The 14754-nt window shown below is 32.5% G+C and overlaps 2 protein-coding genes across 2 annotated transcripts; both read left to right on the top strand.

Annotated features, from left to right (window-relative positions):
- The first annotated feature begins 30 nt into the window (after positions 1-30).
- On the top strand, positions 31-8475 carry LOC140051738 (uncharacterized). The gene is made up of 18 exons (XM_072097033.1): positions 31-199; positions 858-1097; positions 1429-1560; positions 1717-1863; positions 2781-2912; positions 3133-3279; positions 3813-3880; positions 4042-4267; positions 4928-5224; positions 5397-5687; positions 5817-5904; positions 6229-6287; positions 6457-6614; positions 6746-6817; positions 6980-7010; positions 7472-7557; positions 7747-7878; positions 8242-8475. Exons 1-18 carry the CDS (start codon positions 31-33, stop codon positions 8473-8475), a joined length of 2709 nt encoding a protein of 902 aa, XP_071953134.1.
- Positions 8476-8548: 73 nt separating this feature from the next.
- Positions 8549-11924, top strand: LOC140051988 (receptor-type tyrosine-protein phosphatase mu-like). The gene is made up of 9 exons (XM_072097349.1): positions 8549-8680; positions 8764-8913; positions 9096-9147; positions 9244-9317; positions 9475-9600; positions 9942-10058; positions 10162-10319; positions 10520-10652; positions 10775-11924. Exons 1-9 carry the CDS (start codon positions 8588-8590, stop codon positions 10850-10852), a joined length of 981 nt encoding a protein of 326 aa, XP_071953450.1. The 5' UTR covers positions 8549-8587; the 3' UTR covers positions 10853-11924.
- Positions 11925-14754: the final 2830 nt, after the last annotated feature.

Raw genomic sequence — 14754 nt, 5'->3', positions numbered from 1 at the left:
CGTGACAGCACACCTGTTGCTTCTGGTACAATGTTCCCTACAGGATCGACAGTACAAAGATCAGATGATTATGGACGCACTGCCCTCATCGTCAATATCAATACTGCCTCAGGCCTTCAAATGGTCGGTGCCTTCTTTGCAAATGCTACAAAGGATACCAGATCGCAGCATATACCTTTCATAATTTTGCCAAAAAATGGTGAGATAATTTATCATATTAAGTCGAATTTTCATTTACAATAATTAACAAATAATTAGAATGTTATAAATAAATATATGATTTGATTTAATTTTAATTAGGAAAATCGTCATAAAATACAAAATACAAAGTAATAACATAAATTACTGACACTACAAATAGATACAGACTTTGCAGGATAGCCGGCCCAAAAAAGCTTAATAGCTTATTTCCATTTGGATCTTTTTATAATCTAAAATAAATAATCTAAAAGTTACAAAGTATTGCATTAAACACATAAATATAACAACATAAATAATATATGTATATAAACAAGTTAATAAAAAAAAACTATGATTGATTAGTTATTTGGTTGAAAGGTAGGCCCTACTGAAATTTGATTGACACTCATTTCTCTTTAAATTACTCTTGTTCAATTTGCTAAATGGATTGGGGAGTATCATATACAGTACTTTAAAAGTGTACGTTATCTGTCACAGTATTTCTACACTTAATTTGTCTAATTAATCTCATTAGTTAATTATAAATTATGTAATGGTAGGCCCTATTCATTTGCAAAACTCAGTTTCTTCATTTTATAATAATTAAATATTATTATACATACCACACTTGCTTAACCTTAATCGTATAAAAGATTTAAATCGGTTGTATGTTTTAGCTGACGTCACTCCATACCAACGTTCCATTACTGTTAGTATCGGTGACCACGTGACTTTACGAGTTCATACCGCAATACGTATAACAGAATTGAAATGGAAAGTTAACAACATTAGCTTACTACAAGGCAATGGTGAAGATACGTTGACTATTAACAATGTCAGAACAAGTGATGCTGGAATATACGAATGTTACAAAGAAAGAAACGGAAAACATGCAATGATGAGATTGATTGTCAGAGGTGAACTATATTATAGCTTTATTTTCACATGTTTTGCTTAGGGTTTGGCACAATGTTGATTTTCAGTACATAATTTTTTCAATGCTATTAATTAATTATTATTGTTATTATTAATTAAGTTCAGCATGGCTTTATTTATTCATTAATCCATGAGTTCAGGAATATTGTATTTCATTTCTACTGTACCACCAACAACACTGTCGTAGGAAAAAAACATACATGGCAGTGTACTTGATGCCCCTAATCCGCCAATTAAAAACTAATTCTTTAACTTTTAATAAGTCTACTTAAGAGTAATGTGATATACTCATTTTTATACTCATAATCATAGGTTGCCCCGCAACAAAATATGGAATGAACTGTGATGTAGATTGCCCAGTTTGTTATAATGGAGGAATATGTGATCACGTGACTGGGTTATGTATCTGTCCAGCAGGATTTAAAGGTGTTGATTGCTCAGAAGGTACAGTCTTTAAAAAGAGTTTTTTTTTTATTCAAAAAAACCCCGTGGGTATACAGTGGATGCTTTTTACTATAGCACAAAAATAAAAATCTGAAGTTAATAAATACACCAGAAACGTAAAATAAATTTTAACAAGATAGTATTTAAATTTGTTAGGATGTGGTAACAATGACTGGGGTCGGACATGTGGTATTGTGTGCTCGAAAAGGTCAGGAGCAACATGCTCAGGAATCTTATTATGTCCTCCAGATCCTGTTGGATGTTCCTGTATTGCAGGTTTCCATGGTGATACATGTGATCAAGGTGGGTTATAGCATGGAGGCTTACCACGGAGATAATTTGAGTTTATTTTCTTTAGATAACATTAAAAATTAAGAATGCATTGTAAATGTTATCTCATTACCTGAAACCTTACACATAGTATTTACCAGAGATTGAAAGTTGATTTCTTTCTAAAAATAAAGTCAGGTATAAATTATTTTATACAAGGATTATTAGGTCGTCCTGAATTTAGAAGGCCTATACTACTACTAGCCTACTATGTATTTGTGATTTTTATAGATTGAAGTACAAATAAACAATCAATTTTCGTGTAAAACATTCTGCCCATTATGTTATTTCTAAAGCGTATTTACTTTCTCCTTCAATGGTAGGGTTTTTCTGTCTCGGAAAAGGAAATGTTATAAGTCATACAGGAGGGTGTGTCAAAATGTTTTGTTATCTTATAATTTGGAAACATTTTAAGCAATTGCTAAATAAATTAAATTATAATATTGCATCATCATATTATAATCTCGCTATTATTATCTGTACCTTCATTATATTTAACAACAATTGTTCATACAAGTGTGGTACCCTTATCGCATATGTCAAATTCAAATGATTGAGCAAATCCAGAGACGGGCCACCCGGTTGATTTTACATCAACGTTATCAGGAACAGTCATATGAGGGGAGACTAGACACTCTTGATATCCCATCCACAATCGCTGTTGTGGTGGAGAGACACACCTTACCGGTGACAGCGTTTTGTTTAATGCTTTTGTCTTTCCTCGGCCTCGTGTCTTGTTTTTCATATATATATATATATATTTCTATGTTTTTTTTTGTAATTATTATTTTATGTTTATTGCCGAAATTAATAAAAAAAAAAAAATAGGTAATGGCTAAAGCTTATGTTGTTATAAATCTTATCTTATATCTTATCCATTTTGAAAGTAGCATGCACAGGAAATAACTACGGTGCAGGTTGTAGTCAAGAATGTCATTGTACTTCAACTGACTGTGACAACGAAAGAGGATGTCAAATTGGAACTACATGTAGCAATGGATTTTACGGAGACAAGTGTCTTGGTAAATTTGTTGTTTTTATATTTTAGGCAAATTGCCAAGGATAACCATTGCTCTAATGTAGAGAGTAAATACCAATAGTAGTAACTTAATTAATATTCTTTACTTTCTTCTTTCTGAAACTACTATCTGAAGACAACACCACTTATACACCAATACACATAGTTCAGATGTGTTGTGTTCAGCTGCTCATTTAAACCGTAGCCCATGATTTTCTTTTTAGATCACATAACATGTGCTGATGGAAAGTTTGGTCGTTTTTGTCAGTATAATTGTCATTGTGCGACCTCAGCATCATGTGATAAAGATACGGGTTACTGCGATAGTGGAGACTGTGAACATGGTTGGGGTGGCAACGACTGCCAGATAGGTTGGTATTGGTTCTCTTACATTACATTTCTTTTAATTCATAAGGTCTACATGTCTGAATTTAGCCAAAAATAAATCCTTTTTTGGAAGAAAACGCCTTCGATACATAAACATAACTATCGCTTATGGTTGGACTTTTGGTGAGGATTATGGAACTGGACCAGCGTCATCTTATAAAGTGTTATATAAAAGTGAAGAAGAATCAACATTTACAACAATCGAAACAAGTGATGAGGTCTTTACAATTGGGTTACTGCCAAATCGCACAATTGAGGTGAAAGTTCGTGTCTGTAGGAAAATCAACGGAAAAGATGTGTGTGGACCTGATAGTCAAGTTGTGAAATTATCAACTATATGTTCAAGTGAGATAATCAATCTGTTAATAGATCGATTAATCGATCTTCACATAACGATAGCAGGAAATATAGAAAATAAAGAAAAGTATATAGAATAGGGAACCGAATGTACAGTAACTAGTATAGTTAAATACACTACCCTAGATAGTAAACTTTTGTTTTATCATTTTGTGAATAGGTCCATTGATCTCCCCTCATATTGCAGTTACTGCAACTAGTTCTTCTTCATTAACCATTACATGGCAGGTGGGTGACATTTCAGGTATTTTTAAGTATTCAATTTACTGTATAATAATTAATGATGTAGGCCTATGCTATAATGTAATGATTATTATTACTTAGTCAGTGATTAATTCAAATTGTTTACCAAAATAATTATATTTATTTTTATATATTTTTTGCCGCAGAAATTAGATAGTAATTCAAAGAAAATACAATGCAACACTTTTGATTACGAAATATATTGTGAATCCGATTCCGAATCTAGAACTATCGCTGCCAGTGATGTTACATCAACTACAATTGACAGACTATTGCCGTGCACATTGTATACATGCAAAGTACGAATAGAGAACAACGCTGGATTCAAAGGACCATGGAGTAATATTGAAACAGTTGAAACGCATGCGAACGGTAAATCTATTTATTTTATTTTTTTTAATTTTTTTTATTTTTTTTATTTTTTTTATTTTATTTTATTTCATACTCATCCAACAGCGAGTAACCCGCCAATTACAGGATGGATAAACTATTTAATAATTTCACAAGACAAACATATACACAAGATGCTCTACATAAACAAAGACTTATTATTAAGTCTTTGGGAGTGGAGTTGTAAATTGTCATGAGAAAAAAACCCTGATATATGACAGGACTTGAACCCAGGACCCTTAGATTGGTAGCCAAGCATCATAACCACCAAGCCACAGCTCCACTCAATTTAATCAATTTAATATATATACTATTACTAATCAAATTTAATCATAATTGCCTATTATATATATTTTTTGTTCTTCTCCATAGCTTTTACTTATTCAAACTTAAGAAAACATTCATAAAGTATGCATGCTTTGAATTCTCAATATTATACACCAAAAAGTGCTAAAATATCTGACCCAATATTAGCGTCGGCATATGCATGTAGACTCTCAAGTGGTAGTCTCTGTACATCATACTGCCAAAGTGTCACCCATGAATAAATGAATAGTCAAGTAAACATTAACTAATTAACTACTATGTCTCCTAGACTCTAATACATTTACAGTTACTTTTGACATTGTTATGCATTATTAGCTCCAAACAAAATTGATGGGATAGATGTTACTACTGGGACAAATAATATTTCTCTGACTTGGAATAAAGTGGAAAATGGAGACTGTCCTGTTATGTACAACGTCACTTACCAACTAATACAAGCTGATATGTGCGAGGACGTACATGTGGACGCCGTTGAAGAAGGTCCTTTCGACACTTCTTCGTATATCATTTCCAATCTGAGTGCATATTCCAAGTATGCAATTCATGTAACCTCAGTATCCAACTCAGCTGAACAGCTATCAGATATTCATACAGTACAAACAGAAGAAGGTGGTAAGTATGTGGCATACCGAGTAATATAAATTAAGAAAGTTTAAATAGATTAGGAATACAATTTCAACAAATTTCACTATCTAGAGTCTTGTTGGTATTAGAAACATTATAGTCCGAAATGGCTTGATAAAGCACAATTTAAATATTTTGTGAAACTACATTTATAATTTAGTTCCAACTGGATTTCCAACATCACTTCAAGTTGTGTCTGCAAAATCGAAATCGATTAGTTTATCATGGGAACCTCCAAAATGTGGCAACAGAAAAGGTTTAATAACCTATGATTACAAACTGTTTCTTGATAAATTGGAACTTAAAGAGTATAAGATAGGATATGCAGACACACAAACAACCATAGATGGAATTGACACAACTAAGATGTATACATTTGAGATTGAAGCAAGAACATCAAAAGGAATCGGTCCTAAATCAATTATTATAGTGACTTCATTCAAACATACAAGTAGGTGATATCATGTTTGTTTGGGGGAGGAGGGAGGAGTTAATAAATTAATAAATATTATCAATATTACAACTTTATGTACAATCTTTTTCACAAGTCAAATAATTTACTTTTTTTTTTTTTTAACAGGTTGGTGGGTAGTTGGTCTTCTAATCACGTGTATCATTGTGGTAGTGACTGTAATCGTTGTACAAACGGTGCATTATAAAAGAAAAAGGTATACTAAGTATATTTTACTCTGCCATACTGTACGTAAAACGTAAAATAAATATAATATTGCTATTATATATCACAAAAGTCATGATTCCGGATTGTATGACTTATTTTACCTGTACGATATTCTCTATTCACCCACAAGGTACTAACACATCTACTTAGGGTAAACCATAATGTTGGTAAATTATTTATGCTTATCCAACTGGATTGATTCCTAAGATTGTAAAACAATCAATCCTTTCAGAACAACATAACATGTAGTTTGTGTTTTTTGACAAGATATCTTTAAATAATATTATAATACTCCGCAATATATTAATTTTAGTAATCTAAATACCACTAGTACAGTCAGATCAAAGATGTCAAGAGAAGTAGATAAAATAGGTAAGTCCTAATAATAGATTTCAATTTTTTTTGTCAACACCTTGAACAAAATGCTAATTGTGGATGTTAATTATACCAGGCTTGCTAAAAACGTATATAAATAATAATATTAAAATGCACAATATATAAATTCAATATTGTATTACAATAAGTCATTATTGTTTATCAGAAATGCAAGACGGTTATGTGGTTGCAAATCAGTTGAACACTGTTGTCGTGGACTCCAGTGTTACTGATTACAATCGACCTGTCAAGCTGAAAGATCTACACATGTACATCAAACATAGAAAACAGGGAACAAGCTTTACTTTTACATCCGAATTTGGGGTAAGTCTATAAATTTGAATTAGAAAAAAAAAACAAATTAGAAAAGTAAATAAATAACATGTGTGATAATAATTAACAAAAGATGCCCTATGATAGATACATTTTTATTTTGTATGTGTTTTTTGTTATAGGAACTATTTAGTCGATATTCAAGTATCCGTCTGGAAGGTAAATCTGACAAATCGAACGCCTGTTACATTAACGTAAGTAATAACATATTATCATTAGGGACTTGTGCAACCTAATACATATAACATTTACAAACAAATGTACATAATTGATTAATTAGAATACTGTATGTTCTTTAATCACGTTAAATTTTAATTCAATAATAATTCATAATAACGAATGTATTTTATTTTTAGGACAAACCGAATGCATATATCGCTTATCATGGTGAGGAAATTATTATAATTTCTGTATTCATAAACTCTAAACTGTATTCTTACAACTAAAACTGCTGCCATAGTATTTACATTATAATATTGGAGAAATGTTAAAACAATTTAATTACGTAACAAACGGTCTAACGATGTTTAAGTAAGAGCAAAAATAAATAAAGTTTTTATCCATGGTAAGATTGACATTAGACAATAATTGTTGCAATAATAACTGCTCAACTGTTTTGTTTGTGTATAGCCTCTCTCTTCTGTTAAGAGGTACGTAGTATAACCAAAATGATATGTATGCAGTACATATATATTTTTTTGAAATTATTTGTCTGTTTCTTATGTTTGAGCATCTTGTACTTTTGTTTTTGGTTTTTAATGGGTCGCTTACATTAAACGCAATGTTCATGCTTTACTAAACTTTTTAAATAAATGCTTTGAATATTGATACACTAAATTTCTTAACAGGCAATGAACAAGAAAAACAGTTATTGGAAATGATTTGGAGAGAAAACATCAATATAATAGTTAACATTACATGTGATGGTGACAAGGTATGTTTTAGGATAGGATCAACAAATAATGAGTACCTATATGGACTACACATGAGTACACTATGTTAAAGCCATTTCAAAGTATGAATTCGTTTGATTTGGAAGACCAGTTGTTGGCTGTACAAAATATTACAAAGGACAAAGGATTTACTCATTTTTAATTTTTTAAATACTTTTCTCACCTCAAAGGTCAACTGTAATCTACTTTTGCATGAAAATACTGGATGTATAATAACACAACATGGCAAGATGCATGTCCGCAAACTGGAAGCGGAATTAAATGACAATGGTTTTACAGTCTGCAAGTTCGAAATTATGACGGTAACAAATATCTTGTTTATAATGAAGTAATCTATTATATAAGTAATAAATGTGTTTAATGGAGAGAATGTTTTTATGAGTTGAATAGGACTATCAGGATGTCAACTACTGAACCCATTTCCCCTATAATATTCAGCGAATACAAAAATGTAAAAAGTTATCCAGAAAAAAGTGTACAAAAGGATGAACGTTATCCATTAACATAATATAAATAGTGAAAAGCATGTGATACAAAATTAACCAATCAAGTGGCAAGGATTCATTTAGGTGTGTTAAAATGTTGTTTAGCTATTAAATTAGATATACCTTAATGTTGCTATCCAAATGTGATGGGGCAATGACTATACCTTCTTCTTTACGCAGGAAAATCGTGAATCGCGGCCTCGTGTTGTCCATCAATATAACTTCATTGCATGGCCTGGAGATGTTATGGACACATCTGCACATCTTATTGAGTTTACACACAGTTTAAGGAAAGCTAAGAAAGACTCTGGAGTTGGACCAATACTTGTGTATAGGTATTACAAAATAATTTGCTTTGCATTATTTCTCTGTATGAATACATTAAACTATATTCGTTGGAATAAGGCAATGTAATGAGTCGATTAATTTGTAATATTGTGGTCGACATTTACCGGTATCAACTATTTATTATCTGTTACAAAGTACCGATTGTCACAAAATTGGAACTGTCATCGCAGTAAACGCAATGCTAGATATGGCTGAAGAAAGCAGTGAGATTGATGTTTTCAACTTTGTCAAAGATACACTTAGTAGCTGTTCTCATATTCGTTTGAAAGAGGTATGTTCCATTTTCACAACAGTTTTAAAGTGTTTATTTGCGTAAATAGTTGCACGTCAATGTTTTTTGTTGCTGTTTTTCAGAACCAGTATGTATTTATCTATGAGATGATTTTGGAGTGTTTGTTTTGTGGAGCAACATGCATACCATCAACCGATATTTCTGAACGATACAAGGCAATTAAAAACACAACAAGTTTACTTGGAAGACCAGTTATTCAAGAACAGATAAATGTATGGTGACATAAACCTATTGTTCTATTATTATTATTATTAATCTTGAATGTATTAAAACCATGATTGATCACATCAACTTTAATTGGGGAAAACGTTTTTTTTTTATGTTTACTTTTATTGTACTTTAAATACTGAATGCATAGTGTAATTCATTATCCATGTATTATAATGTTTTACAGAACATTGAAGCTCTTCTACCAAACAAAACACAAAACGATAACACATTGCAATGTAAGTGTTAAATGGAACTATAGACTAAATTCTCTAATTGGTGTTATTTAAGAAAGCTGTAATACTTTGTCTTAAATTGATTTTTTTATCTAATAGTGAATGTTGCAGAACCTCTATTGATTGATGTGGAGTCAGAAGATGTTGTATATTCCAATACGAAGAGTACCAAGGTCAGATTTGCTAGCGCCAACTATTTTGTGAAATCTAGAGTAAAACTATATACAACCTCAACCTTTTTTTGGTAACTGTACAATGATTTCTTAGATTAAGCTTCTTTATGTCCTATGGATTTATTATGTGATCATAGTATTGTAATCTTTATTTTAGCCGCAACGTGAATATCTTGTGCCAAGGGAATCAATGCTACGTGAATTTTCCAATTTCTGGCAGATGATCTATGACTACAAGTCATATACAGTGGTGATGTTAGATGACGAAGAGCAGGTTGACAAGGTAAGGTAGACTATTTAATGTATATTGATCATGTTATGCACAATGGCATGGAAATGTGTTGATCATTATTATACAAATATTTATAACAAGAGAAGAGAGATAAAAAGATCTTTTTGCAATAAAAAGCCTAACGCTTTGGTCATTCACGCCGTGATTTCCAGAATTCGATCTTCGTAGTTTTTTTTGTACAGATTGCTAAACATTATTTATACTTGAATCATGATTACACATTATTGTACAGTCAACAGTTTCTTTTCAAAGAAAATATACGAAAGAGGCAACGTTATCACTACACATTAATTTAATATAGTAAAGAAAGGATAATCATGTTGTTTTTTAAGGTAATTGCTTCTACACTTGTTCCTGAACGTAAGATGACACAAGGTCAATTCACAGTTGAAGTTCTGACCTTTGAGAAGACCGATTATGTTTTTAAACGAACACTAAAATTGACTAAGGTAAGAACATTATAAAAATTATTTGAAGTAATTATCTAAAATAAAATAACAGTTTCAAAGCTTTTCTATCGTGAAATAAAACTACTGCACATTTAATACTTAGGACAAGGAAAGATCACGTGAGATATGTCACCTGACATTTCTGGACTGGCCTAAAGAATCACAGAAACCTTCACTTGGATACTTTATACAATTCTGTGACGATGTCAGAGAATTTCAACAAACTAATAATCGAGATGACTATGTTACAGTTTGCTCTTTGTAAGTATTCGATTCAAAATAGATTCATTTTCATCCAGTATAGACACAATGAACGGTACAATGAACGAAGGAAGAATTCCAAAAAAGAACAACATAATGTGATTGCAAAGTTGGCAATAAGTCAATCGCGATTCTTATAGTTAATATTTGTAAACAATATCAATATGAAATACTATTGGTGTTTTATCTTGTTACTCTAGGGACGAGAGTCGAAGTGGATTTTTCTGTGCAGCGGACATAATCGTTCGTAAGATGAATGGAGACGCGTTGGTTGATGTCTACCACACAGTGAAACGTATCAAACGCGTTTCTTCATCGTTGTTTGACACAAGGGTAACGTTTAATTGTATGATGCTACAGTCATAAAAACATATACTGTAGATAGTCCGAGTGCATGCTTTATCTATTTTTTTTTATCAATATGAAAATTATACTAATTTGTTGTTTTTCCACAGAAACATTACGAGCTGTGTTATGAAATGGCAAACGTCTGCGCTGCTGAATCATGTGATATTTATGAAAGTGTTCAATAAATTAATTTTAAATGATATTTTATAAACCGTAGATTGAGCTAGTATGAAGTAATATTATTATTAGGCCTAAACGATATTTTTTTAATTTGTATCTTGTCAATTTCGTAAAGATAATAGTCATCGTATTGGTGGCATGCTATACAATGTCCCCTTATAGTTGTATTAGCAGTTCATTTATTATTTTTCCTAAGTGGTACCAAACTAAACTTATAATTAAACAGTTATAAACATGTCAACTAATTGAAGACTTTCCAGAGATTACGTCAGATTTGTAAGAAAAACTGCGTTTGCGTTTGTGTTTCACTCGGTTAAGTGTACAATCGGTGTTGTTCTTCCAGACATTCCTCCTCATCACTATCTCGACACTAACAAAAACACAAAAACAAAAAAAATCCCATATTAAAAAGGAACCAGAGTAGACTTACAAAATCTATGATACATGAAACATAATAATTCAATAATTTAGTTTAGTTATGCATTTTATCGTCTCCTAACATTCATGTAAATAGAAGCATTTTGAGTATTAATTAATTTTTTTAATACCCTGATTTTAATTAATTCAATAGTAATCTGTTGTATGGGTTAATAAGGATAATTGAGTGTATTGATTTTATATGTAGTATAGGCCTAATTAATAATTGATGCTATTTAGACGTATATTATATTTTTTCATAAATTTAACAGTCATATTGTTGTCATATTATGTTCATACATAGAGTCGGTACCATATGGTTCTATATAATACAAGATTAGTATTCATATAATTATAATGTTGTGGTTACAAGTCTAGCACTAATTAATAGAACATGACAAGACACTGATAATTTATCGTTATAGTAATAATCATAATATTGATGCTAGTATTCACTAAAATAAGGCACTTTTTATCGTTATTTGTCTGTTTGGGTTGACATACTAGCATAGGTATTTGGTTTTTCCTTGCCTTTCAAATTTGTTTGGGTTTTTTTTTATGCAGAAATTTAAATAAAAAGGCTAAAGAATAAATAAATTAATCATTTTAGTCATTAAAGGTATAGATAGGATACTATCATTAATGTATGTTCATATTATTTTAATACATCGAATTTGTATAATGTATAATAGAGAATAATTAAGCATAATATTCATATCTAATGTTTGTGCTTTGTAGTGCTATTAAATAATAAATATAATAAAAACAATAATAATCGTTGTTTACTTATATTACATCGGTCTTCTAAAACAGTAATAAGCTTTACGCCGTGGCTAAAGATACGGTACCGTATTCTAACTTCTGTTTACTAAAGGTACGGTAAAATTGCATTACGTCATAACCAGCCAATGGGGTGCTGGTACGTGTGTGACGTCAACGTATAAGGACTTTGTGGATTTTTTTCATATCGCGAAAACAGTGATCAACCGCATTTTCTTTATGCTTCATTTATCGATATTATCGCCGTCGTGTGTGACAAAAACTAAATGTAGCCTACGTCTGTTATTATTATTGAAAAGCCAAAACATGTTGATTTTGGCCCTTCGTAATTCTCCTATAAACCGCTTCCCTAAACTTTGGTCTCAGTTACCTTCCTCATTACGCCAATTAGCTGTTACTGAATCTTTTCCTCATCTTTTATCATCTATTGACTCTTTACTTCTTGATAATTATCTTTAATTTTTTTTTTTTGCATATTTTATTCAAATTTTTTTGTTTATCATATCTGTTCTTTTTTTTTCTGTTTACTCACAGCTTTATACTTTATTTGTTTATAAAATTATATATTTATTTTAGTTAAGATCATGGGACTGCTGATGACTCTTGTAGTTACAGTAATCGTATTACTTTAGCAGTCCCTGACCAATTCATCTTTGTACATTGTATATTATGTTTTGTTGGTCAAATAAATAAATGAAATGAAATGAAATGAAATTCTAGAATACAGAAAACCGTTTCAAAAGAGGCCTAGGCCTATTTACTACGTACTATAACCTCATTATATGAGTTTGTTTGTGTAGGGAAAGCGATGCCAGGCTGGGGCCAGCTGCATGTGTGCGCTGATTTCTGTGACTCGTCAGCCCTGGGGCTACTGTCTAAATCATAGTATTTGAGGGCCCTTTTATTGTCCGCATTTGCTTGTTGTTTATGGTCACCATTGTAACAGGGGTGGCGCCAGGATCTTCCCGACGCGGGGGCTACATTCCCCGACGAGGGGGCTATGCGAGCATCACAAGGCTGGAGGCCAGGGGGCCGCCAAGGGCCCCCGGTGGGGGTCCAGGGGGCGAAGCCCCCGCAAGCAACGCTTTCTAGCGTCATTTGAGGTCATTTTAATCAGATTTAGGGTAGCCATTTTTTTCCATTTTTTATAATGCATAAATAAAATACTGCGTGCAAAAAAACGGTGCGCGATGACTGTTTCAATCCATATTTTTCAATTTCAAAAATAAAAGTTCAAAGAAAATTTAGAAAAATAGAGTTGGAGGTCCTGGAAATTGGACTTATTATACTTCAAAACATGAAACAAAATATATAAGTCCCTATCATGGTTGTGACTGAGCTAAGAACTGTTTGAAAAATAGAGATGTTAGGTCCCGGAAAATGCACTTCTTGTACTTCGAAATATGACCAGCTTTATTGTTGGGGCTGAGCTAAGAAAATGTTTAAAACTAGAGCTGCAGGTCTTCAAAAAATTGCATTTTATACTTTGGAAACATCAGGCCCAGAGGCTTAAAAAACGCAAGCGTAGACCTTTTCAGTCGGGGAAATAAGTTTATTCCAAGAGTATGCCTGCGTACCATCTGAACTTCCGAGTGGTGAGAAATTCATGACATAATACAGGACATTGAAAATTTAATAACTTAGCTATAATAAGATGTTGGCTAAGCGAAAATGGCATGTTTTTTTGTTTAGTAATGGATGAAATATTTATTTTAGGTGCCCCACGGTACAGAAGGTTACTTGTAAATTAAAAAATTGGTGAACATACGAACAATTAACATAATTCGTTTTTGCTGTAGTGTAGCGTACGTCGACACAGTACACGACGTAACCGTCGGTAAACTTCGCCTGGAAAATAACTACAGTACACATTTTGGTCCCTGGATGGAACATGATATCACGACCCAACGTTGAACGATTCGTACAAAGGGATACCGCCAGACAAGTGCGTACCTATAGCTATTGTTTAGTAGTAAGTTAGATCGCTGGCAATAATGAATGCATATAAAGTGCATAATATCACTCTGACGTACTCTCACGGTCAATGAAACGTCGAGGTTTTCTAGGCGCTGAAGCTACGAAGTGAACGCGAACGAATTATATTCCCCGACAAAAAGTACCCGAACCGTCGGTAAACTTCGCCTGGAAAATAACTACATTACACATACCCTGGATGGAACTTGATATCACCCGTCTCGACCCAACGTTGAACGATTCGTACAAAGGGATACCGCCAGACAAGTGCGTACCTAGCTAATGTTTAGTAGCAAGTTAGATCGCTGGCAATAATGAATGCATATAAATTGCATAATAGCACTCTGACGTACTCTCACGGTCAATCAGACGTCGCGGTTTTCTAGGCGCTGAAGCTACCAAGTGAACGCGAACGTTTTTTACTGTATATTATATTCCCCGACAAAAAGTACCCGTGTTCCCTTCGGTAACCGTCGGTAAACTTCGCCTGGAAAATAACTACATTACACATTTTGGTCCCTGGATGGAACATGATATCACGCGTCTCGACCCAACGGTGAACGATTCGTACAAAGGGATACCGCCAAACAAGTGCGTACTAGCTATTGTTTAGTAGTTAGATCTCTGGCAATAATGAATGCATAAAAGTGCATAATAGCCCTCTGACGTACTCTTACGGTCAATGAAACGTCGTGGTTTTCTAGACGCTGAAGCTATATGAAGTGAACGCGAACGT

Source organism: Antedon mediterranea, chromosome 6 (assembly GCF_964355755.1).
Source record: "Antedon mediterranea chromosome 6, ecAntMedi1.1, whole genome shotgun sequence".
Lineage (NCBI taxonomy): Eukaryota > Metazoa > Echinodermata > Crinoidea > Comatulida > Antedonidae > Antedon > Antedon mediterranea.
The sequence above is the reverse complement of the archived record's forward strand: the minus strand, read 5'-3'. Positions and strand labels throughout refer to the sequence as shown.

Bases quoted from the DNA above. Each gene is read 5' to 3' on its own strand.
- LOC140051738 (XM_072097033.1), top strand. From the start codon at position 31: ATGTTCCCTACAGGATCGACAGTACAAAGATCAGATGATTATGGACGC. The intron at 6,615-6,745 runs GTAAGTCTATAA...TTTTTGTTATAG, and splicing joins CTTTTACATCCGAATTTGGG to GAACTATTTAGTCGATATTC. The intron at 7,879-8,241 runs GTAACAAATATC...TTCTTTACGCAG, and splicing joins GCAAGTTCGAAATTATGACG to GAAAATCGTGAATCGCGGCC.
- LOC140051988 (XM_072097349.1), top strand. From the start codon at position 8,588: ATGCTAGATATGGCTGAAGAAAGCAGTGAGATTGATGTTTTCAACTTT. The intron at 9,148-9,243 runs GTAAGTGTTAAA...TTTATCTAATAG, and splicing joins AAACGATAACACATTGCAAT to TGAATGTTGCAGAACCTCTA. The intron at 10,320-10,519 runs GTAAGTATTCGA...TTGTTACTCTAG, and splicing joins TATGTTACAGTTTGCTCTTT to GGACGAGAGTCGAAGTGGAT.